The following is a 27,465-nucleotide window of genomic DNA, read 5'->3' as shown; positions in this document are numbered from 1 at the left end:
ATAGTCCTTTCAGTGACGCATTACACACCACACCCACTATTAACTATTGGATAATTAATCTTTCTTTATATTCAAAACAGGGAGAGGGTGGCTCTAAATTATCATGGAAATTGCAGAGCAACATAAGGTGTGTTCATGCAAAGTGTTTGATCCAGTAATTACACAAATGAAAAGGTGCAGCACTATACAATAACATCATAACGCTGTATTATTTTGTGACATATCCATTGTGATGTTCACAGTCGACCGTTTCCATATTCGTTGGCATTCGCTGGAGAGAAAGCTCACATCTTTAGTTCTGTTGCTTTGTGGGACTGGTTGGTGCCGTGGCTGTGGTTGGCCTGCGTGGCGATGATGTTCATTTAACACAGGCTCAATAATCAAATATACCCATCGTCACGACTACTGTACAGGGTTATTAAACACCCTCTGTCTCAACCACGACAAGCCAAAGATTTCGTCGTTCATTTTCTGGTTTGACACTAAATGAAACAAATATTTATTTCATGAATATTTTCATATTTCATTCCAAATTAGCTTTTCCAGAGTGTTTTATTTGTCACTACTCATAGAGTCTCAAAAGCACGTTAGGCGTGGCGATTAATTAAATTCTTATCTTATTCTTACACGGTTAAAATTGGCAACAAAAGTTACATCCATTTCGCTGTTGGGGGGTGTGGTCTGGACAAGATAAATGGGTGGGCCCGGGATTAATTTGATATAAAGAGAGCCCCGCAGACACCCTGACAAGCATCTTTGCAGCCTAAGATTTCCATACGACTGAAAACTCTGAAGAAGCGCAAGCATGAGTCTCTCTGGCAAAGACAAGAGTGTGGTGAAGGCTTTCTGGAACAAGGCCTGTTCAAAGAGCTCCGAAATTGGCGCAGAAGCTCTGGCCAGGTATGTGGCACTTTGTGTGTGTGTGTGTGTGTGTGTGTGTGTGTGTGTGTGTGTGTGTGTGTGTGTGTGTGTGTGTGTGTGTGTGTGTGTGTGTGTGTGTGTGTGTGTGTGTGAGTGTATAAATGTATATCTACATATATTTATTGTAGTTTTTCCTTTTTCCCAGGACGCTGGTTGTTTACCCGCAGACCAAGACTTATTTCAGCCACTGGTCTGATTTGAGTCCCGGAGCCCCCCAAGTGAGGAAGCATGGTTCAACCATCATGAGTGTGGTTGGTGGAGCCATTGACCATGTCGACAACCTAATTTCTCATCTCTCAGTCCTCAGTGAACTGCATGCTTTCACACTCAGAGTTGACCCGACCAACTTCAAGGTAAACCAAATTAAAATAGTGGCCATGCTGCTCTTTTTGTGACATTATTTTATAAACCCATTGGTGTTTCTTGCTTTCTGCAGATGCTGTCCCACAACATGATTGTGATGATGGCCATGTACTTCCCCGATGACTTTACTCCCGAGGTCCACCTGTCGGTTGACAAGTTCCTAGCGCGTTTGGCTTTGGGCCTGGCTGAGAAGTACCGCTAAACATTTGCAGACGAAAAAATGTCATATGACTGAATGATGCAACTCAACTCATATGATATCATACTATGTTAACAGAAACTTGATGACACAAGCTCAATAAAGCAAATAATTACCGTATGTTCTAATTTTCTTTTCTACAAGGCCTACATTGTATTTCTGACAAAATGAAAAATTCATTGGCTCTATTTCAACGCCACACTTACTCAGTTTTGCGTCTCAAAATATATTTGGGTTTTAACATCCAACCAGCATTCCACATTGAACATTTCTTCCGACGAGGACTAATATTAAATTCGAGCCAAGTAAAGTTATTCATGAATTCCCATGAGCAAGATCGAGAAACAGCAAAAAATAAAAACTGCCGTATCCCTCTTCAATAACTTCCATGAATATCATAGTCATAATATATAATAACACATCAGCTACACATGGAGCTGATGAGGAACCCCATAAGGTTCCGGTTCAGAAGAGCGCCTTGCACGCCTCACGTACAGTATCTTACACCTCAGATACCTGACATCAATCTGGTTTTCAACCCGCCAAAGCGTGCACAAGGTCACACACACTGCATCGCTCCATCGGGGCCACGCGCTCCCGCCCAACCCGCTCCATGAGGTCTGCAAATGAGCGGCGGCTGGTGGTGCCTCCATCCAGACTCTTCTGGTGCGTGGTGCCCCGATGACGGAACGAGCTGCCCAGCTCCTTACGCTCTGCAGAGACACTCACAGCCTTCCAGAAAACACCTGAAGACCCTGCTCTTTCAGGAACGCCCCAACACCTGATCCCATCCCAGCTACGACTGTGGTTGACTATTCTTGGTTTTTTTTTTGATGTCAACTAGTTTTAAATTGTTGTATTGAGATAATGCACCAACAACATTTGAATCGGTGTTGACTAGTTTTAAGTTGTTGTTTTCACATAATGGACTAACTACATGAGTACTTATCATATTGCATCACAATACAACACAAAAAAAAAAATTATAAAAAATAAAAATACTATTTTACTAAAAAACACTATTTTATTCCAATTCCTTACAGCTATCTTGCACTTGTATCTGATTGAAAACAGGTGCCCAGGCACTTAAGTTTGAGGTTTCTCCGATGGTTGATGTATGTTTTGATTATTTCTATTTTCTCATCTAAGTCACTTTTTAACAAAAGCATTTAAATGAATAAATGTAAATGTAAATCAACCTGGCATTCTGTCTTTCCGGTCGGTATCTCTTCTAGAAGGACAAGCTTCCTTGCCCTCTGTGGTTAATTCGGTTGCCACCAATAAGGCATGCTCAGTGCCACTTCTCAGTGGCAGAAATCCATCCCTAACTATCTTCATGACCACCATGGCGCTATCTCCCCGACTGATCTGTTTTCTTCTCATCCACATCCACCGACTAGTCATTTCGGCTGTTTCAGCCAAATGCTTTTGAGTTTATATAAGATTTTTTTTTTTTTAAAGACCTTTGAACACATAATTCTAAATGGAATGACATTATTGATTTGGTCACAAACCCCGTGATCTCTGTGGGTCTAATAATGTTTGCTGACCCCGGGATAGACGAAGACTTCACAGTCTGACAAAATGAGCTCCAGTGTAGCTGACTGACTTGCATCTTCACCTACACACTGAGTGCAGTTTCATGAATCATGGTTTGTTTTTAAAAAATAAAATGTATATTTAAAAATGTAAAACTGAATAAATATTGTTGAAATAGAACCAATAAGTGCAAATAAGTTTCAAAAATTACACCAATTATTATTTTCTTTATTGAACAATGATCTTGTCATAAACAGAGTTTTGGCATAGTATGACACATTGTAAAATTATTATTTTTTTGGCTGCATATGTTCAGCGGTACTTCTCAGACAAGGCCAGGGCTAGCCTCATAAAGAACTTGTCAACCGACAAATGGACCTCGGGACTGAAGTCATTGGGATAGAGCATGGCCATGACCACGATAAGGTTGTGGGCCAGAATCTGCAGAAAGCAAGAAATGCAGAAAAGGCATGTTAATAAAAATAAAAATTAAAAAAACACACAAAAATGGATGGTCATTCATTTTCTCTGGTGTACCTTGAAGTTTGAAGGGTCAATTCTCAGTTTGAAGGCGTGCAGTTCACTCAGGGCGGAGAAAAAATTATCAAGGTCACCAATGTTTATGATCGCATTACCGACCGCTTCCATGATAATTGCACCATGTGCCTTGACCCGTTTTGTTCCGGCTCTCTGACTGTCCCAGTGGGAGAAATAAGCCTTGGTCTGCGGATAAACAGTGAGCATCCTGGGAAAATGGAAAAAAAACAAAAAAAAGCAAACAAACAATTTTGGATGATGAAAATGGGATATTTCATCTGAAGATATCGAGCACCACAGAAAATGAAATATGTCAAATGCATGGCAATATACTTTAGTTCCAGTGAAAAAAAATAAGCTTTGTTGTAGTGAAGGCATTTTGGAGGAAAAATACCTAAATGTAAACAGATTTGATTACGTAGGATTAATAGCACCACATACCTGCCCAGAGCTTCTCCACCAATGTCGGCAGACCTTGGAGAGGCCAGCTTCCAGAACGCATTCACCACAGCCTTGTCTTTGCCCGAGAGACTCATGCTTGTATTTTTCTTAGCTTTCGCAGATGTATGGAAATGTTTCAATGTTATGCTTGAGGTATTCTGTAAGTTTCTCTTTATATAAAACTAATGTGGCCACACCCGATGGTTCTGTCCAAACCACACCTCCAAAAAACAAATTGCTGTAACTTTTTCTGTCAATTTGAATGACGCGATAAGAATTCGACTAGACAACGCCCCTAAGTGCTTTTGACGCTCTACGACTATCAACAAACGCACAGAGGTGACTCAGAAAATACAGATAATTGCTTCGGTCTGGAAATGTGAATAGCTCTTTTTCTTACAAATTTGCGATATATATATATCTGGCCCATAGTGGTTGTGACAACAAGTCATCAACAGTTAATGGCAATCACACCAACAAACCACCAGTATCACAGATTTAAGCATTCTTTCCAACGAATGAACATCTGGAAACTGTTGAAAATCACGAAAAGATATGCCACAAAATAGTACAGCCTCATGGTGTTGTGGTATTGTGCAACGCCTTTTGATTTGTGTCATTAAATACTTTGCATAAACCCACTGCATGTTGCTCTGTGATTGTAGTAATAACGTCGATCCATTGCGGTATGGGTCTACAACGCCATTGAGGCATGCTCAGTGCCACTCCTCCGTGTAGCCTACCTGCTGCACTGGAACCCTGCAATTTAGATGGCTTGGTTTAGTGTCTTTTTTGTATTTATTATGATCTTAACTTCTAAGTTAAAAATAAATAAATAAATAGATAAATAAATAAACAAGGAAGAAAAAAGACGGATTGGATCGATCAAACTGCCGATTTGGATTGCTCATCGATGATTCATGAGGTCTCATATCCCTGTAAATTGCTGTGACATCACCTAGGGCTTTATTATATTATTTTCATCTCAACTGACATCAGGATGTGCACGGCCGCTCATCTACAGCAGCCAGCACACATTCTAACAATGTGTTCTGGGCAGCCGTGACTCCTCGCTCCGGCTACCAAATCCAACTTCAACTTCTTCCTCTCACAGGCTTGTTCCGTTGCGTCCTCGAAAACAAGGCTTGCTCCCTATGCGGTGACACTCTGTCCCTACTGTACAAAGTCTATTTTTTTTTGTCTGTTTATTTCTTTGCTATCAGGACACAAACACACACACACACACGCGCACACACACACACGCACACACACACATGCGCACACACACACACACACACACACACACACACACACACACACACACACACACACACACACACACACACACACACACACACACACACATATGAGCCATTTGCAGCTTTGTGACATGCCAGGACTTCTAAAATGTGAAGTAAGTACAGGAGGTAGTTTTATGTAAGTTTCATTGAGGAAGATTTAAATGTATATTTAATTCAACGCAGACAATTAATTGTGTTATATAATTATAGAACCCTGAATTGCGATTGTGACACAGCCCCTTGTGGCCGCCTGCGCGATTGCCTCATGTCGATTATGCACATTTGATTATTTTTGGAGCTTATTGTGCGTAATCACCGGGTTTCATGACAGTTCACTGAATATATGTATGACCGTATGTATATTTATGTGACAAATAACCTCTTGAATCTTGAACTTGAACTTAACATCTATGCGCTTGCTTAAACTCTTTAGAAATTGGTTATGATGCCAAATCTACCGACCCTGGGATAGACTAGGGTTTACTTTACTAGATTACTAGGTAATCTCTTTGAGAAAAACCATGTACTTTTATAAGAATTAATAAAAAACGAGACACCCTGTCCCTATCTTGGAGGCCTACTTTAATCAAAGAAATTAAACACAGCAGTCAATAGTTAAAGTAATCTGTCTGGTGCGCAATGATCCATTTCGATGACTTTAACACTGATATTCTCATTCCTGACGATGAATAAACCTTTTGAAAAATGGATTGTTGCGTTGAAGAGAAATTACAATATGTGTGAATAACCTGGACAACTGGTCCGCCAATTCAGGCAAAACATATTTTCTTCTCAGTTTCGGCAACAATTCTATCTTGTCCGTCTCTTAGCACAGGTACAACTTGATGCCTTGTCAGCCAATTGGATCGCATGCTGCGCGAGAGGCGGAGCATTCACAAATCAATAAAATGCGCCCCTGAAAGCCTGGTCTCACAGAGCTTGTGATCTTTCTATTGTCGACTTTTGTTGCAGAAACTCGAACGAACCCTCCAACGTCAAAATGGTCGAGTGGACAGATGCTGAGCGCGCCGCCATCATTGACCTTTGGAAGAGGATCAACGTGGATGAGATTGGACCCCAGGCTCTGGGCAGGTAACGAAAACCTCAACGTACTCGTTTTCCAGCGTTTATTATGAGCTTTCAGGGAAACCCTACAACAAATTTGTTGCGTTGTTTCAGACTTCTGATCGTGTCCCCATGGACCCAGAGGCACTTCTCCACATTGGGCAACTTGTCGAACGCCGCGGCTATTATGACGAATCCCGCCGTGGCCGAGCACGGGAGACTCATCATGGGTGGCCTCGACAGGGCTGTGAAGAACCTGGATGACATCAAGAAAACCTACAAAAGCCTTAGTACGAAGCACTCTGAAGTCCTGCACGTTGATCCTGATAACTTCAGGGTAGGTGACCTGTGTACATTTAAATGCAGCCCAACATGAATGTGATTCCAGAAAGGCTTATTAAATCCCTGATTTGTTCTTTATTCCACTCAGCTTATGGCCGAGTCCATCACAGTGTGTGTGGCCGCCAAGTTTGGCGGCACCATCTTCACCCCTGATGTCCACGAGGCCTGGCAGAAGTTCCTGTCAGTCGTCGTCTCGGCCCTTGGCAGGCAGTACCACTAGACTGAAGAAATCATATTAGATATGCTGCAGTTTGAGATGTGTTTCCAAAAGATGTCAAGATATGATATAGACCACTGGAACTGTTGCAGAACAATAAAAACTCAACAGAAACATATTTGTGTGGACTTTACTTTTACCTGACAAAATGACACAACACGTCATCTGCATTATGACCTCATTATATTTAAATATGTGACAAAATGTATCACAGATTAAATAAATAAAAGGTTTTATACTACTATATATACTATAATAATAATTTTGATCCTTTCAACGCAGGCCTATTAAACTGGTGGCCCGTGGGCCAAGTGTGGCCTGCGTATGAATCTAGACGGGCCCTTTGAATGTATTTGAAGGTTATCCATGAAACTGTAATGAGAGAAATACACAAGTAATTAAACAAAACAAACAAATGGCTATGCAGGAGTATGCATAAGGGAAGGTAAAACCTCAACAACATAAAATGTGTATTATTAACTTAAAAATGTGTATATGTTTTTATTTTAAATTATTATTATTTTTGATTTTCGAAGATATTTAGAAGAATCAGGTGTTTGCTTCTAAGGTGGAAATGCTGGCCCCGAACAGAATTTAGTAGTGGACCGCTTTAAAGGACTGGATGGATCTAAGTCACTTTTGGAGGTAGAATGTTTAATCATGTTTAGTCATTTTCCTTGCTCTTTGGAGATTATACAGCAAATAAAGAGTATAAACATATCAGCAAATTCAAGACACGCAATGTTTGGGAGTAATTTGATATTAATGGGTGTGTCTATCTGAACATTTGGATAAAGACACATTAAAATGTTCGGTGCCAAACAATTTTTGGTCTATGTGCTTATCTCGGCTGTCAGGACAGCAGTTTCAACAACAAAATGAATTCATTTATTTGAAGGTAAATTTAGGAGAGGAATAAAACAAGCTGCCAATTGTGTAACATGTTTTCCTCTCATTGAATAGGAGTCAACTACAAACATGCTTTGAATTGTTGAACCTAGATATATAAATATATATATTTTTTTAACTTTTTCTCAAATTAAAATCGAGAAATTTTGTTTAGGAAATAAAATTCAAGTTGATCTAATGAGTCGTTTTTAAGTGTACTGTATTTTGTTTTGTGTGTAATCTTCATATATATATATATATATATATATATAGATAGTATAGTGTACACTTATATACAGTATATATATAGTATAGTGTTTATATATAAATATATAAATAACTAATAACTATACACTATACAAAGTGTATTATGACTATACATTTAGTTACTGCCTTACAATCTTGAAATATAGCCTATCATAAATAACTGACATAACTGGGTATTGGACAGAGGAGCCAATCACTTTAACTGTGTAATGAGGGCAGAGATGATAAAAATATAGACACATGGTTTAAGTCTCTCAGTGCTGATGATACAATGGTTGAGTGGACAGAGAGCGAGCGCAGAACCGTCACTGCAGTTTGGGACAAAATAAATGTGGATGAGATTGGGCCACAATCTCTGGCAAGGTGGGTTTACTCTCAACAAACTGGTACATCTCGGTCAGGTCAGTGGATACAGTACTTCAGCCCTAACTGTCTTTCATTCAGAGTCCTGATCGTGTATCCCTGGACACAGCGGTATTTCCGCTCTTTCGGAGATGTCTCTTACGCATCCGCTATTTTGAACAACCCCAAAGTGTCCTCGCACGGCAAAGTGGTGCTGAAGGCGCTGGACTGGGCGGTGAGGAACATGGACAACATCAGGGGCGTCTACTCTGAGCTGAGCCGGATCCACTGTGAGAAACTCAAGGTGGATCCTGATAACTTCAGGGTAGGCGTACTGCGATACTTTAATCGGAGCTGATAATTGATTACTGTTCACACCTATCGCTTCACGGGGCTTCTTGTCTCCACAGCTGCTGGCAGATTGCATCACCATTGCTGTTGCCTGCAAACTGCGCAGCGAATTCCCTCCCAAGGATCAAGCAATCTGGCAGAAGTTTCTAAATGCCGTGGTGGACGCCATGGGGAGTCAGTACACATGAGGGGAATCAACTCTTGGATCCAAGTCAACAACGTGTCTGTGAATGGGGGGCATTTCTCAAGAACATCAAGGAGTATTGAATGGAACAATGTTGTTGAATAAATTCTGTCGGAGCCACACTTGAAAAAGCATTTATAGAGTTTGTGTTTTTGTTTCTTCTTCTGTGGAACAAATTAATATATATTACATTTTAGTACGTTTTAGTTTTAGTACAGTCGTTTGTAAAAAAAAAAGATTAAAAAAAAAACAAAAAAAAAGTGTCTCTTTCAGCAATAATATAAAAGATTTAGCCTAACAGAAAATATTGAGATCATACTTTTCCGTTCCGGAAGTATCTTTTTTGCCTCTGGTCTCAGTGTAGCCTACCGTATGCGCTACACTGGTATCCTGCCGTTTAGATTGCTTAGTTTAGTTTAGCCCTTTTTTTTCTTTTAACTTCTAAATTAAATAAAAAAACAGACCGGATCGATCAAATTTTTTTATACTACTTATACTTTATCAAGTATCATGGGCTCCGTTATACTTTGAATACTTTAAATACATATGGGAGAAAGCATTTATAGAGTATGTATTGTTCCACCTTTTGTCTTAAATATTTGTTACCTTTTATCTTTCAAGCAAAACAACACAGCTCATGTGCATTGAACACAACCCTCTCATATGAACTTAGACTCAATGTAGATAGGAACTATGGTAGTTGACTACTAATCGATTAGTCCATCATTGTCAAAGTACTGATAACAATCGAGTTTGCATCTGTCAACACAAAAGACCGTGTTTGGTATTGTTGGATTGTTTACAAGGAAATTAGAGCAATTAGTCATGTTTCCAGTACTTCAAGGAAATCATTAAAGTTTGTCTTCTCATGGATAAATAAATTCAAGAGTCAAGATTCAAGAGGTTTATTTGTCACATATACAAACGTTCATACATATATGCAATGAAATGTCTTTGCAACGCACCCTTAGACTATGCACAATAGTTACCAAACCAACATAATAACTAACCTAATTACTACCCAGCAACTAACAGAAAATAACTGATTCCTAAAATGTAATGTAGTTAGTGAATAGAATAATATAAATACAATTAAAAAGAAAACAAGAGTCAGAAAGGTAATACAGAGGTAAATACCTGTAATTGTTGGAGCCTTTGATGTCAGCAGGGTACTGTGTCGGACGACACGTCTATTTACTATACTGTTCATAAAGTTACTGAACAACACAACTGAGCCTTGATATTTTACTTCAAAATATCAAGTAATATTAGAATATAAGTAATGTAAATTCATCAGCTTGCGTCAGTGACACGGTGCAATATTTGAGACAACATAACCTGTCGTGACTTATATCATAGAAAATAAACCCTAAATAAACCCTAAGGTTAGGGTTAGGGTTAGGGTTAGGGTTAAGAGTTAGGGTTAGGGGTTAGAGGTTAGGGTTAAGGGTTAGGGTTAGGGTTAGGGGTTAGGGTAAAGGGTTAGGGGTTAGGGGTTAGGGTTAGGGTTAGGGGTTAGGGTAAGAGTAAGGGTTAAGGTTTGGGGGTTGTGCAGAATAGGGGGTTAGGGTTAGGGTTTGGGTTTCGGTTCGGGTTAGGGTTAGGGTTACTCAAGACAGAGAAAGTTCTTTAGTTGTTTTATTTGTGTGTCGACATCTACATTTTTACTTGACTGCACTAAATGTGGCAGGGCATTTGTTTCTGAATATTATACTCAAAGCAAATTATCTGTTGCTTTTATAAAACACAACATCAGAATAATTTAAGAAACCACTATGTTAAAAGTCAGAAGCCCAAAACCGCGCCCGTTAATACTTTCTCATCCAACATTTACGGGTAAGAAGTGATGAAATTAGCCGGCACACAAATTAGGATTTCTTTGATTTGTTTTCTTCCTAAAATCTCTTCGATTTAAAGGGAAATTTCACTCTGGGTCTTGTTTCTATCGCATAATTAGCTCTCAAGCAGCTCTCTTTATGTTGCAAGCCAGGATACACAAGAAACACAATGGTAATGAAATAGGAATATGGAGTAAGGTGTGTGGCTCGTTTTTTATTTCTATTCCCGGGTTCATGCTCGACCATGGACAGATGAAAGTCTCCTACAGAGTGACCTGGCTAGTTAGCAGGTTAACCAACCTGTTGCGGTACCTACTATCTGAGAGCATGTAGAGGTACATGACTGATGTCTACCTGCCCCCTGTATCACAGTCACTTGCTCGTTCCTTGCCAAGTTAAAAAATAAATAGCTGCAGACGTGCAGTCCCTTCAGACATTTCAATTGATTTTGAGGCCTGCAGTAAACAGGCTTTGTAAATACCCGAATAATATAGAATAATGTAAATAAAATAAAATAAAATAAAAAATAAAATAAGACTCAGAAAGGTATTAGAGAGGTAAATAACTGTAATTGTTGGAGCCTTTGATGTCAGCAGGGTACTGTGTCGGACGACACGTCTATTTACTATACTGTTCATAAAGTTACTGAACAACACAACTGAGCCTTAAAATATTAAATAATATTAGAATATAAGCAATGTAGATTCATCAGCTTGCGTCAGTGACACGGCGCAATATTTGAGAAAACATATAACGTGTCGTGACTTATATCATAGAAAATAAACCTTGATTCTTGTTAGAAATAATAAGATGTGTGAGAAGCGGTTGTGTTCATTAAAATCATAACAACTTCGACCAGAGAAAGGGGTGGAACTAATATGTTGCGTCTATGTTGCTATCCGACCATATTGAATGTAACACACAACAATGGCAACGCCATTAGGGGCCGGTTACGGAATTCTGACATTTTAGTTCGAAACCGCATGCCGACTTTCAGATTATAACTTTATATATATATTTCTCATTTTTTTGTGGGAAAAAAATTTATCCCCCATGCGTCAAGATATCTATCTGCGTGTACGTCGATTTTGTTGAAACGATTATGTTGCTGCTAACTGTTAGCTAGAATGCTAAGTTGATACGATGCACAGCCACTCAGTGGAAGATGATCCAAAACCAATGTACAAACATTTAAAAAACAGTTTGTACAGAAGTGGCGACCAGAACAGCCCCATAAGCGTCATATTAGTGAGCTCCGGCAGTCGAGGGAACAAGCTGCTGTTCAGGTACCCTTTCCAAAGAGTGGCCGAATGTCAGTCATCCCTCACAGGTAAGGGCCATCTGTGCAGTGGAGCAGGTTATGTTGTCGTGTTGTCAGTAACTGACGATGGGATGGAGGCTTGCGACGAAAGGTGCATTAAAGGGGGCAGCTGGGTTGCGCTCTGGGGGGTCTGCAGTTTCGGTTTTAAAAATATTAGGCCTTGACAAGGAGTGAAATTGACAACGTTTTGAATTGATAAATCCTTCATAGAATGATCTAGTTCATAACGTACCATATGAACATGACCTAATATTTACCTCTGCCCTCTCCCAAATATAAGTTACTTACCTGCAATACTTTATTGAATGATAAATAAATGATTTGTCTGAAATTTAGATAAGATTTTTATTAAAAGGGTGTTTAAATAGTATTACATTTATCTTGCTGATACCTGCAGACACCCAAACAAATTCACCCAGCGATGAATTTGTGTATTGGGGTTGTTTTGTTATGCAAGTCTGGGTAACTGCTGATGAATCCATACTGTATCTTGTTCAAAGGCAGACTTAAAAAGATTCTTACAGGAAGAAAGATTTGTTACCAGTTTAAGGTCATCAAATTGTGGTATTTTGAGTTTCCTGTTTTGTGAATTGTTGTTCTATCTTTTGTGTCTTAAATATATGTCACCTTTTATCTTTAAAGCAAAACAACGCAGTCCATATGCATTGAACACAACTGGGGATGTTGTTGAAGATCCGGATGGTGATTCAAGGTACTATTTGTTTCCCTCTCATATAAACTTAGTCTCACTTTAGACAGGAACTATGGTAGTTGACTATTAATCAGTAATAACAAGTAATTAAGTAATAAGTCCATAAGTAATATGGATACTAAATACATTCTTCTTCTAGCGTCTCTAAAAGCTAGAGTAGTTACCACTGTGAGGTGATATTCAAACAACTTTAAAATCAGCAGTTAAACTGAAAGTACAATGAGACACAAGGTTGTTTTTAACTGTTAAGTCAATCATCCAAAACCAGCATTTTGCAGATTCACACAGGGGGAGTGGCCATGTTGTGACTAACGTGTGTGTATCCTGCAGTGTTTGTAGGCTTGTGGATCAAAACTGACCCCCCAATATACCATGGTCTGCAACTATATATCAACGTATGCGTATACTGGATATATGGACAGTTTTCTTCTGCTTTTCCTTTCTTCAATTCACAGAAGACAGACCATCAGCAGTTCCAAATAGTCTCACTATGATACCTGTTGTTACTTCATAGCAGCCATTCTTCATGTGGTCTTTCTCATGCGTCTACATTGTTCTATGTCGTCATCTACCTCACAGTAGGGTCCAAGTGTTGTCGATTTTTAAGCCTCTCCCACCTGGTCTCAAGACTCACTTAAAAGTCAAAGCAGCATTAAATATACTCAACCGTTGCCTCAAGTACATTTGGTAGCATTTTCTTTCTTCATTAGATTAAAACAGAACAAAACAAGAAAACCTTTTCCCTGCTAGTTGTCTGCTGGTTTGGGTTGTGGTGGCCTAGAAAGTGTCCGGCTGAGTGAATGTGATCAGACTGAGTTATTTACTTGGTACCCTGGATCAAGACAGAGGGAGTTTTTTAGTTATTTTATTTGTGTGTCGACATTTTATTTGTGTGTCGACAAATGCCCTGCCACACTAAATGTGGCAGGGCATTTGTTTCTGAATATTATACTCAAAGCAGACGATCTGTTGCTTTTATAAAAGATAACATCAGAATCATTTAAAGAAACCACTATGTTAAAAGTCAGAAGCCCAAAACCGCGCCCGTTAATACTTTCTCATCCAACATTTACGGGTAAGAAGTGATGAAATTAGCCGGCACACAAATTATGATTTCTTTGATTTGTTTTCTTCCTAAAATCTCTTCGATTTAAAGGGGAATTTCACTCTGGGTCTTGTTTCTATCGCATAATAAGCTCTCAAGCAGCTCTCTTTATGTTGCAAGCCAGGATACACAAGAAACACAATGGTAATGAAATAGGAATATGGAGTAAGGTGTGTGGCTCGTTTTTTATTTCTATTCCCGAGTTCATGCTCGACCATGGACTGATGAAAGTCTCCTACAAGTTGACCTGGCTAGTTAGCAGGTTAACCAACCTGTTGCGGTACCTACTATCTGAGAGCATGTAGAGGTACATGACTGATGTCTACCTGCCCCCTGTATCACAGTCACTTGCTCGTTCCTTGCCAAGTTAAAAAATAAATAGCTGCAGACGTGCAGTCCCTTCAGACATTTCAGTTGATTTTGAGGCCTGCAGTAAACAGGCTTTGTAAATACCTGAATAACCAGCTGGAAACGGCCTCAAGTTGTATTCAGCACTAAGACCATGAGGAATTGAAGAGTTTAATTAAGAATTCCATCGATTTTTCTCTGAATTCTCAGACATAAATCTTAAAATTCCAGACGAAGGTCGCATCAAATCAAGCCAAAGAGAGCCACGGTTACTGAACATTGCCTTGATTTTCTTGTTTTCATGAAGCAGAATTCAGGCGAAATGTTGTAATATTTAAGCCTGCGCAGGGTAAATTATCCAGGCAGTCAGTGCAGCAGTATGTGCTTGTTTGCTTTTTTTTTTTTTTTTTTTTTTTTTTTTGTATGTCCTTTTATGCATTTAGACAAACTGTGTGTTGCATTTTCCCTTCTGTTTGCTTTGTTCTTCTTTTTTACGGCCCCAATTCCCATTTCAGAGAACAAACTCCACTAACTGACGAACAGTTGGTAGCAGGGTAAGACCAAATCATTCTAAACCACCTTTCCTTTGTTTAGATCACCCTTGTCCTTTTTTTTCCTCCTTCCTTTTCCTGATATGCGTCTCATGTGGACCCCCTCAAACCCAGTCTCAGAGAATCCTAGAATAGCATCGACCCAGTGAAACAATCGTTTGAGTGAAATCAGCGTTTTTAGTCGTCTCGTGTCCTTGTGTAAGCCTTGTTTCATAAAAAGTGAACGGTGTAAAACTGTAATTGAAGGTTTAATTCATCGTATGTGACTGTAGCAGTAGCTACACACGGAGGCTCCATTCTAAAACGAAACGCTGACTAATGAAATGAAGAAGAATTCTCCAAGCCGCTCTCGGTGCTAGCGAAGGTTTCGCTCGGTGGGGGTACGTCTGGAGTGTTTTCATCCTTCTTTGCAAGTCACCACCTTAATTTGTATTCCTTCAATCGGTCTTGCAGCATGAGCTACTTAATTCCGACAAGCATGAGTCTGTCACATTTCCCTTTATTAAAAAAAAAAAAAAAAAAAAAAGAGGCTTCACTTTTTCTGCAACGGGGCCTCGTCTTTTTCTCTCCTTCCGGTCGCGGCGCGAGCTTAATTTTAACCGTTAAGTCAATCACACCTCGGGGGAAATCAGTCCGATTAACCCGAAACCCGACGACAAACAAACAAACAAACAAACAAACAAACAAACAAACAAAAACACGTAATTGAACGGAGGTAATTCTGCTTCTCTCACTCAACCTCCACTCTCCCCTGCCGCTGGAGGCTCGGGCTGTATGTTCCTTTTTTTTTTTCTTTAATAAACCTTCCTTGTTTACCAAAAGGTTCTCGGACATCATCCTCGCCACCATCCTGGCCACCAAGTCTGACATGTGTGGCAAGAAGTTTGAGCTGAAGATTGATAACGTGCGTTTCGTGGGTCACCCGACCCTCCTGCAGCACCCGCACATCATCCAGGTAATCAACGCAACGAGAGCTTGATAGAAATACTCTGAATAATTTTGCGGTTATTTTAATGGATAAATAAATGTGAGTTTTATAAGGCAAATTATCAGGCGCGTCGTAACACAATTTTATTTATTTTTTATTTTTTACAAAAATTTAAACACTATCCCCATGTTACATATCATCACACAATGCCACATCATTTAAGAGGGAAAATAATATTTAACTTTAAACTCTGCTTGGGATTAATGTACTGGGTAATTTCTTATGTAGTATCGCTCACTTTTCAGTATAGGAGTGGAGAATATGTGTCACAACCAAGTACAAAACAGGAATAAACATTAAAAAAAAAAAATTTGGAACATCCCTTTAACTCAGCGTAGTTCAAACATTGAGTCACAGGCTGTGAACCAGATGTGTTGTGATAAAAATGAGTGTTGCGTCTCTCATTCCCTCTAGTGGAAGAAGAGCTCACCTGCCTGATCTTCAGTCATTTCCTCACTTGTTGGGAGAGCAAATTGTAAATGTAATGTGATATGTTGATCTGGATTCAGAGAAACAGTCAGATGTGAAAATATTGTGATCGAGCGCTTATATGTCTCAAAAAGCTTGGCACAGAATCATTCCTCTACAAATTCTGTTTAAATAATGGACTTATAGTAATCAAGCAGTCTGCTTACAGTGTTCATTTTGGGTCTTTTCATACATGTTGGAATACATATGGAAAATAAAAATGTAAAACTACGGTAGTTTTTTATTTTTTTATTTACTCTACTGCCAAGATACTTTGCCTCGCAGTCACCTGTCTGCAGTGGCGGCTTATAGCCCCCCCAAAGGATTTTGCATAGCACCAGTGTAGCCCCCCCCAAAGGTTTTTCTGACAATTTTCCATTTTCATTTAACACTTTCAATCCTGTCCCACAATTATTTTACGTTTAAAATTTTCATTTAACACTTTAAATCCTGTCCCACAATTATTTTACGTTTAAAATGTATTTAAGACTCAAAATTCATAAAACAGGCAGGTGTAGAGCATTGGCCTGAATGTGTAATGGGGAGGGGGCAACCTCCGCTCCGCTGCGTGTCACCGTTTTTCTAAAAAATGAAAAATAAAAACTTGTGTTTTTTTGTATCTTAGATGATTTTATTTTCCTCCGTTTCATAATTGAACGAGACAGAAAAAGCCCCGTGCGTCACGTGTCAGGCGCCACAGAGCCATTGATACTATTAGACTGTAATCTACATGAGAAATAAAGACATTTTTTATTTTTATAATAATCATCTGCTTATAGTGATCAATTTGACCCGGATGGTCCACATTTAAAAAAAACTTTCAGAAAATACAACAGTAATGGCAATTAATTTACATTATATTGAAGTATGATAACTATTAAGGTGATGTATATTTCTATTAATTTTGTCCACATGTTTATTTTTTTTAACTTTTTATTTTTTTCATCTTATATATCGTGTTCATCTCTTCAGGTTTCTAAAACGGATCCATCGCCAAAGAGGGAAATGCCCACCATGATCCTGTTTAGCGTAGTGTTTGCGCTGAGGGTATGAAAATACTTTTTATGAGACAGGTTTTTTTTTTCTGTCTTTATTTTTTATTGTTAACATGTAAAGGATCCAAGGGAAAAACAAGTACTTTTGGATTCCATTTACAGACGTTCATGCTTAGCTTTCATAAGCGGCGTATACATGCTCTCATGGAGCGGCTGGGGGTGTCTTTATTTTTCTTATTTCTGTTTTATTAACTGATAATGTCTTGCTGTGTTAGAATTAAGAGGCTGTGTGATATGTTATTTAAAGGTGTTTTGGGCTGATTACATTTCGGGTGTGCTCAGTATCTGTGGCGATTAAGAAAGGGGCCGGGGAAATTAATCATCTTTAATCACGCAGTCCAACATGGTGCCACCACCCCCTGCCCATATGGGGTTAGCCCAATTGTTACTCGGCGTTTTCCAGTGCTGAGTCACTATCTGAGAGGCCCAGCACAGCTGAGGCACAACCCAAAAGTGTTGAGCTCATGTTAAGCGTTTGCTATCGGCCCTGCACGTGGCCTGTGATATTATTTCATGGATGCCATGCACCATTTTGTTTTATTACATATTACACCAATTATTGATGTTGGTATGGGTGGAAAATGACAGATATACTTTTCAAATTCATTGCACAGAATTCATTTGAAACCCTTATTTTGCCGCAAAAATCTTAAAGTCCATAATTCACTTTAATGTACGTTATTTAGAGGGGCAATCTATTCTTTCGGCATACAAATTATTTAAATGTTCAATTTAAATCTTCCATTTAAATCGTCCATATTCATGAGTCACATATTTTCCCATATTTTTAAACCAAATATGTTTAAAGCCTTAAAAAGTAGTTGTCACAATTTACAGTACATCTAACTAATAAAGGAAGGAACCTGTGTATGTGTGTGTATGTATGTATGTATGTATGCATGTATGCGTGTATATGTATGCGTATGTATGCATGTATGTGTGTATGTATTTATTTATGTATTTATTTATTTATGTATTTATTTATGTATGTCCTTATCCAATCTACTTCACACTGGGCGGGTGTATTGCTCGAATTTGGTGCAATTTGGACACGCGACACGTACTGAAAGGGTCTCCCGTTCACCACACAGTGACGGGCACCCAGCAAGCACAAGTGAGGAAGTATACTGAGAGAAACTGATCCCTTTTTTGGTAACAATCCTATTGATGCTAGAATTGATCTTCAAAATGAGACATCATAGTATCATAAGCATTGATACTTTTGGTATCGATCTGCTCACCCCTACAATGCAGCCGGTTTTGAAAAAACCTGGTATAGATAGTAAAAATCAATAAATTGCTGTCCATAAAAACCTCTGTCAGCTCGACCACGGATCATTTTTCGGTAGGTTTCTCACAATATCGTTTTATCGTTTGTCGGAAATGAATAACAAAATATGTGCGCTGACTAGTTAAAGGGCAAAAAACCCGATTCGACATGGGCCAGGTCCTGTAACCTCGTATTTCAGACACAGTTTGCTTTACTTCCCTTTCTGACGTCCTGCCGTCTTTGTCTCCCCCCGCAGGCCAACGCCGAGCCCTCGGTGATCAGCTGCATGCACAACCTGTCGCGCCGCATCGCCATCGCCCTGCAGCACGAGGAGCGGCGCTGCCAGTACCTGACCAGGGAGGCCAAGCTGATGCTGGCCGTCCAGGACGAGATCACCACCATCACGGAGGGTGAGACGTCAGCGCTACGGATTCCACGTTCCAAGAAATTAGATTGTCACAGGTATTTGAGATCATCATTTGAGTAGAATTTAGTCTCACAAGGTTTTTTTTTTTTTTTTCCGTCTTATCAGCCGATGAGAGCCCCCAGTCTCCGTTCAGACAGATTCTTCCCAAATGCAAGTTGGCCCGGGACCTGAAGGAGGCGTATGACAGGTCTGGTATTTTTATTTTTATTTTTTGCACTGATTTGTCTTTATTATGTACGTCTAGAGAGGTTAGAGTTGAACATGGATTTTCCGCAAATCGTTCATTGAATGACTTTTACTTGGGGGGGATATAAAATGTTGCTTTCTCATGATCAATTAATGACCTTTAATGATCTGAAGATGAAAGAAAACTTCTCATATTCTAACTAGAAATAAAAAATGATAATACATCATGTATTCCTGTATTAGTCATCTAAACAATACCAATCCAATAATTTCTGCTCCACACTCGTACATTCGACACTTTTTAAAAAAAAATCCCATTTATTTCCAGCCTGTGCACGACAGGCGTGGTGCGGCTGCACATCAACAACTGGCTAGAAGTGAGTTTCTGTCTGCCTCACAAGATCCACCGCATCGGAGAAAACCACATTCACCCGGAGGCGCTGGAACACAGCCTCAAGGCAATAAGGTCCGGTTTCAGTGTTTAGAACTTTCTGTATGGTTTGATTTCGTTTGGTCGTCTCGTCGTCAGATTTGGCACTTTCTGAATCTCACGACAGGATGTTGCCAACATCTGGGGTGGGGTGATTTTCTGTGGACCGTAATGCCAGCTAATATGAAAAGACTATAACATATACCATGTCAAATTTAAGATTTTGCCCGGTTACTAATCAGAGCGCACATTCTGCATTTCCCCTAATCATTCACAGTAACACACACTTGGGTCAAAGTGAATTAATTTTGCTAATTTAGTATTTCCTTTAAATATTTTTTTAAATAAAAAATTTTAAAATATTTACAATTTTTAATATGTAATTAACAAATAAACAGGTTAAAATTCAGTTTGATAACAGCGTGGTCCTTTAATTCTTAATTTTTTTTGTTGAATTAAAATAATAATCCGATTAAAACCCATACCCAACCCGACAGCTGATATCCTTTCTCACGTTGAAGTCTTGAAATCCCTACATTACACTTGCATTTGAATTTTTTTGTCATTGGAAATATTAAATAATAATAAATAATTCTTCAGAAGCACTGGGTTCGGATCGACAGGTAGATTAAAAGGCGTCTGGCTGACTTTGATTTTTATAACGTGTTCCCAGGAAGGAACAAGGAGAGGAGACGTTCATTTGCATACAAACCATATCGGTGGTGTTGTTTTTGTTTCCTTTTTTTTGCCCCCCAGGCCGTACCACGCTCTGCTGCTCCTGGACAGCGAGAAGGCCCTGCTGCACCAGCTTCCCCTGGACTGCTCTCCCGCCGTGGTTCGCCTCATCAAGACGTGCTCAGCGGTGAAGAACCTGCAGCAGCTCGCCCAGGACGCGGACCTGGCCCTGCTCCAGGTGCAGCGCCCCCGCCGCCCAAAATGCAGCCCTTGAACGAGATTTTTAAGCGAGGCACAAAACTGAAACCCCCTAAGGCGACGATCCTTTTCTGAACGCGTGTCACAAGCACATTCTGCCAAGCTACAGCTCCAGTTCCAGATAAAAAGAGCGTTATTGTGAATTATACTTTAAAATCTTTGTTCGTTGTGACGCCCTGTTCTAGACACACAATGTGTCAATGTCCAAAATGGAGAAGATTTTTTTCTATAAAGATGGTTATTTCATATTTGCTGTGCAGTTTATTGTGGTTGAGATAAGCGGAATTAACATATAAACACATTACTAGATAAAGTATTTGCCTTAGCAAATTCCAGCAAGCAGCATTTGAACAGTGTGATAGATACTGTAATGACTCACTTTGTGTATTTTTTTAACACGACATATAAATATATAAAGTGGAAAAACATGACAAATACCATCTGGGAAAGTGTAAAGTTTAGTTAAAATAATGAAAATTGTGTGTGAATGCGCAGCTACTGTTCATAGGTTTTATATCATACTGCCATCTACTGAGCATTACATGTATTTACCATTTTCATAACCAGTTTCAAGCCAGGTTTCTATGTTGCCTTCATCAGTGAATGTGAGATTCAGTCAGGTTTCATGTGGAAGCGCCCTGGCGTCATGTCCTTCGGTCAACTTTTAAATAAACTCCCGACTTGAATTTTTTTCCAATCCGTCCAGATCTTCCAAATCGCTGCTCACCTGGTGTACTGGGGCAAAGCCATCATCATCTACCCGCTGTGCGAGAACAACGTCTACATGCTGTCCCCACACGCCAACATCTGCCTGTGAGTCTCTGGCGCTTGTTCCGCAGTCGCCTCCGCCGCAGCTTGTTGCCAACTGGGAGCTGACGGAGCACACGGAGCGGCCTCATAGAGCTCACTAACATGCCGTCGCTCGTGGGTGGTGGTTCTCTGAAGTGATTAGTTACCGTCAATCTCCTTTTGAAATATGCTTTTAATGAACCAATACTGTGGGTGAACCTATTTGTTTAATATTTGTGGTGTTCTTTGACGTAATAAATCAGAGCCGCATGGAATATGTTTACTTTTCCCAGTACACAAGGAGCCACTAAGAACGGCGTTTTTTCACCGTTAGTCTTTGCGGAAATTGAATGGAAACGACGCATCACCGCTTTGGTTCGTGTCTCCCCATGTAGTTACTCGCCATTGGCCGAGCAGTTCGCCCGGCAGTTTCCTGTGCACGACCTTCCCTCCACGCTCGCCAAGTTCTCCCTCCCCGTCTCCCTGGCCGAGTTCCGGAACCCCCTGGAGGCCCCCGTGCAGGAGGTAGGACTTTGGCCTCGCCCGGAGCCCGGGATAACGTCGGCGTCTGCGCCGTCCCCATCAGGAGCTCTCGTCGAGGTTGAGGATTCTGGCGGCGCGGCGACTCCTCGCCCCGAGTTTGTTTCATATCGAGGAGGTCGAGCCCGACGTGCCGCCTTATGTGGCTGAAGGGCTTGAGCCTCGGGGATGAATTATAGACGCACAGGGGCGTCGGCTCGGCAGTGTGAAGCCTGCGTTTTTCATGAGAACGACTCAAAACAACTCGAGCCCTTTTCCCTTTCCCTCAATCTCTCATGGACTCAGACATGCGAGGCTGCGCGAAGAAATAGAGGAGAAATATGAAACTGTTTTTGGTGTTAGTTCGGATGGTGGGTACGACATATTTTCCCTCATATGTCTTACTGCGGTTGGAGTTTACAATTATTTTCCCAAGACGAGCGAAATTGAATGGGACCAGAAACCAACTTCTGGGTAAAAATGCAAAGTAAAAAATAAAAAAATCTGTGTTCAGAATGTAGCGACTGAGTGGAACCAGCTGACCGGTGAACGGCTGGAGGGAAAACATAGGCAGGAGTTCTGCTTCCTGGACCTGGAAGTTTCCACCACTGCAAATACATACAATTCCATATTTTTTTTACAGCCATTTTCATATATATGACACTCACAGAAAAAGGGGGGATGGATGGACAGCGGATCGATGGACAAGTTCTATGTGTATTCATTTGGTTCCCCTCCTTGCTCAGGCCCAGCTGATCCAGATGGTGGTGTGGATGCTGCAGCGCCGCCTGCTGATCCAGTTGCACACGTACGTCTGCTTACTGGTGCCGCCCAGCGAGGACGAGCCCGGTCTGAGGGACGAGGAGCCTCTCCTGGTCGCCAGGGTGGGGGGCCGCAGCCTCAGCACTCCCAGCGCCCTCAGCTTCGGTTCCCCAAGTACGTTACCCCGAGAGGTCGAAAAGCCAAACCAGCTATTTATTCTATTAATTTCATTTGCTAGGCTTTTCGCTTTTATCTTAGATAGTCAGACAGTCTACAAATACAAATTCATACAAACTACATAATAATGACATTTACGTTGTTGTAATTCAGACAGAAACCCTGGGACATGGACACACTAAAATGAACAAGACCAACTTATATCATTAACATTTTGTCATTTTAGAAACTCATGGTGGAAGGGAGGGAGTCCAGCTCGGGTCACATGACCAGGCATCAGGTCCGTCTTGGATCATGAACAAATCCCAAAGTGGACAAAATCTGAATTGAAAAGATTAGAATCCATGCAACATATATTTTTGTGCCATCAATACTGCTCTCAAAAAAAAATAAGAAAATGGGATCAGGATCATATAAAGGAATAAAGGAAATCTGAATCTGATTTGACAAAATCTGATCAGGGCGACCCTTTATCTGCAGTTTGAATGTAGCTTTCATCACTGACTGACTTCCTGAATGGAGGATTTATATTTTTTAAATGGCCGTCCGTCTGCTCAGCCAGCAGTGATGACATGACGCTGACCAGCCCCAGCATGGAGAACTCCAGTGCCGAGCTGCTGCCGGGCGGAGACTCTCCGCTCAACAAGAGGATGACGGAGACGCTGCTGGCCAGTCTGACGGAGCACGAGCGGCAGGTGATCCTCAGCGTTCCGGCCGCGCAGAACCCAGAGGACCTGCGCATGTTCGCCAGGTAACACCCGCCATGCCCCGCTACTGGACTTTTAACGCTTTTCTATGGGGGGTTGGGTCACGGACAGAATTTTTCTTTTCATTTAGCTTTTTGTCAGAAGTGCTCATTATCATGTATATACTGCAAAGAACTGATAAAACCTTTAAATAATTAAAAAATGTTTAATACATGCTACAAAAATAATAATAATAATACAGTTAATACTGCTATTAATTTACTGCAAATAACTAATAAAAACCTTAAAATTTAAATTCATAAATTTCAAAGTCTTTCGCCAAGGACTAATAAGTAAATCATGACTAATTCAATTAATAGAATACTATTTAATTAAAAACCTTCCACCAAAAAATGCCACATAGTGTTTGTCATAGAATTTTTTTAAAGTCTACTATATTCAGATCTAATTTTTCTCATACAAGTTATTGACAGCGCTGTATTTGTAATTAATGGTTTTATTCATTCCCACACTATTTATGAAAGCTCTGGTTTTAGAAAATAAAAGACATGTTTAGCAGGATTCACACATTTGACACTTTCCTCAAACGTAACGGAGTTACCACTGATGTGTGACCATTATTTATTAGATAGCATTTCGGAATGCTATTCAGGGATTGTTCCATTGTTGTCATTTATTCAATTGTATGATTCAGGCATTGGACTCACTAAGCATAGTTACAATTACAGGGGGGCTTGGACTCCCCCCAAAAGAGGTTAAAAAACTAAAAAAACAGGTTGAGGACATATATCCTTCTTACCTGTAATCGTAAACATTACAATATGTTTCCCATATTCATGCCTGGAAGAATCGTGTAACCATACCTTGCTCCTTGGTGGACCTAGCAAGGTGGAGCATCTCCGTAGCGTAGGGTGCGATCCACAGCTCAGATCAGAGCAGCAAATAAAAACAATGTGTTTTTATTGTAGATTTATTTATTTTACTCGGTTTTCTAATTTAATGTAACAAAAAAAAGCCCTGTGTGTCACCCCTGCGTAACGGGGACAGTTTCTCAGTCACCGTCACCCCCTCGTCCCACTGGAGAAAAAAGTTGACCCCCGCATTGTCATTGTATGATTCGCGCTCTTCTACTAAGTGTGGAAAATCCAGAATAATTGGTATAGAAAAAAATGGTGGTTGCTAAAAACTAAAATTTGACTTGGAAAATCAAGGCATCAGATTAGTTATAATGTAACCTGAAAATTGTCCAGGCATATAAAAAAAAAGGGGGGGGGAGAAAAATTACCACCTGCTTTTAACCAAGTTAGCAACATTGTTTCAGTAAAATATCCAGTACTAGTACATAATGTGATTAGGAGTCTTAAAAAAAACAAACATAAAAAAACAAAGCAATCCAGTTCTAGAGTAAGGAACTGTGTTCTCCTCTCAGGCTGCTGCACTACTTCCGGGGGCACCACCACCTGGAGGAGATCATGTACAACGAGAACATGAGGCGCTCGCAGCTCAAAACACTGTTCGACAAGTTCCGCAGCGTCCTGGTGGTGACTGACCACGAGGACCCCGTCATTTCCATCTTCCAGTCGCCCTTGGAGTGAGGACGCGGGGAGCCGGCGCCGGCTCAGAAGTCAAGACACTTTGAAAAGGAGCGGCGGCGACGGCTCTAACTGCCATCCGGCTTTATCAGTATTCCTCCCAGAACTTGGGTGCGTTCACATTAATAAATTATTTTGTACATACATACACACGTCTGAAATGCCTCCCCCGCCCCCCACACTGGGGGAGCTTTTGGGACTCCGGGGGGGTGACTCAACTACGCCCTTTTTCTAATGAAGAGCACGGCACTCGCTCCGTTAAAACCTAATGATCATTCCAGAGCTTCGGAGGCGGAATCCCAGCGGTGGGAGGGATCTAAACATTAGACAAGCTGCTCTTGCTTTTTCAGGGGAAGGTGAAGCGTCGAATACATCTGTGAAATCAATGAGCCCAAGATAAGTGAGTTGCAAACGCAAGAACGTCGGAATTTCTTCCCGCTTGCGACTAAAGAAAACGGCAGGGGAGTGAATGTCACAAATATGATTTGAGTCATTTTCCCCGTCGTGCACTTTTGATTTACAGAAGCAGAAACTCAACAGATATAACAAATGTTAATACGGGGGAAATAACATTCGCCACAATAATGTGCTATTCAAGGTTTTAGATTTGGAGTAACTGCAATTTAGTCAACATCTTATTCAGAATCATACTGTACAATACAAAACCAAAATGCCTTTTATTAGTTTGAGTATTTTCAAAAACAGTTAAACAATAGAAAGGTACAAAAAAAAGTACCATTCTATTTGTTCCAAAAAAGTTTTTTTTTTTTTTTTATTGTTGTGCAAATTAGGATATTACTTACTATTTTGCTCACTCCTCAGTATTACACATTTACTGAAAATCCTTTTTTGTGAGAGTAGAATCTGCAGCGATCCATGAAGGAGTTTCCAAAATGTTGTTTTTTTGTATTTTATTTTTTTACAATACCGCTCATGCGTCTCATCTAGTGCTGGGAGTCCGCTGCTCTGCCTCTCTGTTCACCACACTCACGCAGGGGTTCCCACGGAGATAGAAGCGCAGAGGCTTGGCGGCCCACTCCCCGTGGGACTCTATCCCGACGCGGGAGGCGGCCACCACCTGGTGGGCTTTGGGGGGGCCGCTCTGGGGGTCTCTCTCCAGCCACACTTCGGGGTCCGAGGCCAGGTCTTGGCGGTCGAAGCGGCGGGGGATATCGAGGGCCTGGCAGAGCTTGGAGGGCCCGTTGCAGAGTTCCTTCTCCTTCAGGGGCCGCGCCCCCTGCTTGCGCCGGGCAGCCCGGAGCCCCCTCATCTGGGCCTGGCCCTGCAGGGGCTCCAGGGAGCGCAGCAGCACCGCCGCGCCTTCCCCTGCGCAACAAAAACAATATGCATCAGTCATCAAGGCTCCACTCTGTCTCCTTCCTTCTGCCCTTTACCGCAGAGGGTGGGGAAAAAACAACAACCTTGCTTTGGCCCTAATGTAGTAATTAATGGCAACCACTTGCAGATGAAAAACACAGAGACATAATGAGGGTATTTTTATACAGACAACCACAGACGGCAGCATATGTGGTAAATATAGCAGTCGTGATGAAAGCGACGTGAGGAAAGTTTTTGTTTTTTCTTTTTCTTTAATGAGGACACTTGGAAAATAGATCACTGTGGTGAGGGGTGGTGTTATCCAAGCCCCACCCGCCTTGGGTCTAGTTAATTGGGCTCCGGAGCCAGGGTGGCTGTTCACCTGTTGTTCAGAACAACACAGGTTAAATCACCCCTAACACACACACACACACACACACACACACACGGCGAGAGCCTTTGTCACAATGTTCCACCTCCTCCCGGCTTGTTGTGTCTTGCCACTCTCTCCAATTGACTGGTGATTCTTTAACCATCATGGCCTGTTTGGGCGAGCCCCAAGAAAAGGCCACGCAGGTGGCGCGCGGCAGGCGGAACTGCCACAATAACTCGCAAGAAAATCGATCACATTCCACGACTAATAGAATGTGTTGTAAGGTCATATCACCTCGACTGGACACGTTCATGCAGAGGTAGATGCCGTATATTGGATACACGTAGATGGTGCCTGGCTTCATGAACATGGCGGCGTTCCTCTCGGTGCGCTTGCCGCCCGCGGAATGAGAAGCCCTGTCCTCGCCGCCCAGGTAGGCCTCCGTCTCCACGATTCTCCCGCGCAGCTCCGCTCCATCTACACAGCGGCGGACCAACACCTGGAGCAGAGAACACAGGTGCAGCCATTCAAGCCGGGGGTACAAACGCCCTGAAGGGGTCTGGATTACGAAGAGTCGAATGGAGTCGTCACCGGCACGCGTTAAAGTGAGACTCCATCGGGCTGTCTGTGTTGTGCGTGT

The 27,465-nt window shown here is 41.0% G+C and overlaps 6 protein-coding genes across 9 annotated transcripts in view; 4 read left to right on the top strand and 2 right to left on the bottom strand.

Moving 5' to 3' along the window:
* The first annotated feature begins 740 nt into the window (after window positions 1–740).
* On the top strand, window positions 741–1,603 carry LOC307236669 (hemoglobin subunit alpha-A). The gene is made up of 3 exons (XM_080009149.1): window positions 741–900; window positions 1,067–1,274; window positions 1,358–1,603. Exons 1-3 carry the CDS (start codon window positions 806–808, stop codon window positions 1,484–1,486), a joined length of 432 nt encoding a protein of 143 aa, XP_079865275.1. The 5' UTR covers window positions 741–805; the 3' UTR covers window positions 1,487–1,603.
* A 1,626-nt stretch (window positions 1,604–3,229) lies between these two features.
* Window positions 3,230–4,161, bottom strand: LOC307236404 (hemoglobin subunit alpha-A-like). The gene is made up of 3 exons (XM_080008816.1): window positions 4,001–4,161; window positions 3,560–3,767; window positions 3,230–3,463 (listed from the first exon to the last, which is right to left on the bottom strand). The coding sequence occupies exons 1-3, from the start codon at window positions 4,093–4,095 to the stop codon at window positions 3,335–3,337; spliced, it is 432 nt and encodes a 143-aa protein (XP_079864942.1). The 5' UTR covers window positions 4,096–4,161; the 3' UTR covers window positions 3,230–3,334.
* Window positions 4,162–6,241: 2,080 nt separating this feature from the next.
* On the top strand, window positions 6,242–7,043 carry LOC307237457 (hemoglobin subunit beta-like). Its single transcript, XM_080010170.1, has 3 exons — window positions 6,242–6,393; window positions 6,481–6,703; window positions 6,797–7,043. Exons 1-3 carry the CDS (start codon window positions 6,302–6,304, stop codon window positions 6,926–6,928), a joined length of 447 nt encoding a protein of 148 aa, XP_079866296.1. The 5' UTR covers window positions 6,242–6,301; the 3' UTR covers window positions 6,929–7,043.
* Window positions 7,044–8,348: 1,305 nt separating this feature from the next.
* LOC307236919 (hemoglobin cathodic subunit beta-like) lies at window positions 8,349–9,079 on the top strand (the record flags this gene model as incomplete). Of its 2 annotated transcripts, none has more annotated exons than XM_080009508.1 (3): window positions 8,349–8,443; window positions 8,525–8,747; window positions 8,833–9,079. In XM_080009508.1, the coding sequence occupies 3 exons, from the start codon at window positions 8,352–8,354 to the stop codon at window positions 8,959–8,961; spliced, it is 444 nt and encodes a 147-aa protein (XP_079865634.1). In that variant the 3' UTR covers window positions 8,962–9,079. The 2 variants fall into 2 exon arrangements, with proteins under 2 accessions (XP_079865634.1, XP_079865635.1); XM_080009509.1 differs by having other exon boundaries at window positions 8,352–8,481; window positions 8,614–8,747.
* A 2,683-nt stretch (window positions 9,080–11,762) lies between these two features.
* nprl3 (NPR3-like, GATOR1 complex subunit) lies at window positions 11,763–25,187 on the top strand. 3 transcript variants are annotated; one of them, XM_080008924.1, is made up of 13 exons: window positions 11,763–12,125; window positions 12,759–12,828; window positions 15,655–15,787; window positions 17,261–17,335; window positions 18,870–19,023; window positions 19,146–19,227; window positions 19,555–19,692; window positions 20,413–20,569; window positions 21,296–21,402; window positions 21,774–21,903; window positions 22,644–22,833; window positions 23,395–23,587; window positions 24,973–25,187. In XM_080008924.1, the coding sequence occupies exons 1-13, from the start codon at window positions 11,939–11,941 to the stop codon at window positions 25,136–25,138; spliced, it is 1,782 nt and encodes a 593-aa protein (XP_079865050.1). In that variant the 5' UTR covers window positions 11,763–11,938; the 3' UTR covers window positions 25,139–25,187. The 3 variants fall into 3 exon arrangements, with proteins under 3 accessions (XP_079865050.1, XP_079865051.1, XP_079865052.1); XM_080008925.1 differs by lacking the exon at window positions 17,261–17,335; XM_080008926.1 differs by lacking the exons at window positions 11,763–12,125; window positions 12,759–12,828 and adding an exon at window positions 14,817–14,835.
* The window catches only part of mpg (N-methylpurine DNA glycosylase), a 4,762-nt gene continuing 1,206 nt past the window's right edge, over window positions 23,910–27,465 (bottom strand). The window contains exons 2-4 of the mRNA XM_080008928.1: window positions 27,120–27,324; window positions 25,939–26,461; window positions 23,910–25,003 (exon numbers count right to left, since the gene is read on the bottom strand). Of these exons, the coding sequence (XP_079865054.1) occupies window positions 26,076–26,461; window positions 27,120–27,324 (591 nt within the window). The 3' untranslated portion in view covers window positions 23,910–25,003; window positions 25,939–26,075. The remainder of the gene's footprint in view (window positions 25,004–25,938; window positions 26,462–27,119; window positions 27,325–27,465) is intronic.

This window comes from Zeus faber (genome assembly GCF_960531495.2).
Source record: "Zeus faber genome assembly, chromosome: 11".
Classification (NCBI taxonomy): domain Eukaryota; kingdom Metazoa; phylum Chordata; class Actinopteri; order Zeiformes; family Zeidae; genus Zeus; species Zeus faber.
The sequence above is the reverse complement of the archived record's forward strand: the minus strand, read 5'-3'. Positions and strand labels throughout refer to the sequence as shown.

Excerpts from the sequence above, each read along its gene's own strand:
- LOC307236404 (XM_080008816.1), bottom strand. The coding sequence starts at position 4,095 with ATGAGTCTCTCGGGCAAAGACAAGGCTGTGGTGAATGCGTTCTGGAAG. Across the intron at positions 3,768-4,000 it reads GGTGGAGAAGCTCTGGGCAG|GATGCTCACTGTTTATCCGC; the intron begins GTATGTGGTGCT and ends CCATTTTCCCAG. Across the intron at positions 3,464-3,559 it reads TTGACCCTTCAAACTTCAAG|ATTCTGGCCCACAACCTTAT; the intron begins GTACACCAGAGA and ends TGCTTTCTGCAG.
- LOC307236669 (XM_080009149.1), top strand. The coding sequence starts at position 806 with ATGAGTCTCTCTGGCAAAGACAAGAGTGTGGTGAAGGCTTTCTGGAAC. Across the intron at positions 901-1,066 it reads GGCGCAGAAGCTCTGGCCAG|GACGCTGGTTGTTTACCCGC; the intron begins GTATGTGGCACT and ends CCTTTTTCCCAG. Across the intron at positions 1,275-1,357 it reads TTGACCCGACCAACTTCAAG|ATGCTGTCCCACAACATGAT; the intron begins GTAAACCAAATT and ends TGCTTTCTGCAG.
- nprl3 (XM_080008924.1), top strand. The coding sequence starts at position 11,939 with ATGCACAGCCACTCAGTGGAAGATGATCCAAAACCAATGTACAAACAT. Across the intron at positions 19,228-19,554 it reads CTGAAGGAGGCGTATGACAG|CCTGTGCACGACAGGCGTGG; the intron begins GTCTGGTATTTT and ends ATTTATTTCCAG. Across the intron at positions 21,403-21,773 it reads CCACACGCCAACATCTGCCT|TTACTCGCCATTGGCCGAGC; the intron begins GTGAGTCTCTGG and ends CTCCCCATGTAG.
- LOC307237457 (XM_080010170.1), top strand. The coding sequence starts at position 6,302 with ATGGTCGAGTGGACAGATGCTGAGCGCGCCGCCATCATTGACCTTTGG. Across the intron at positions 6,394-6,480 it reads GGACCCCAGGCTCTGGGCAG|ACTTCTGATCGTGTCCCCAT; the intron begins GTAACGAAAACC and ends GCGTTGTTTCAG. Across the intron at positions 6,704-6,796 it reads TTGATCCTGATAACTTCAGG|CTTATGGCCGAGTCCATCAC; the intron begins GTAGGTGACCTG and ends TATTCCACTCAG.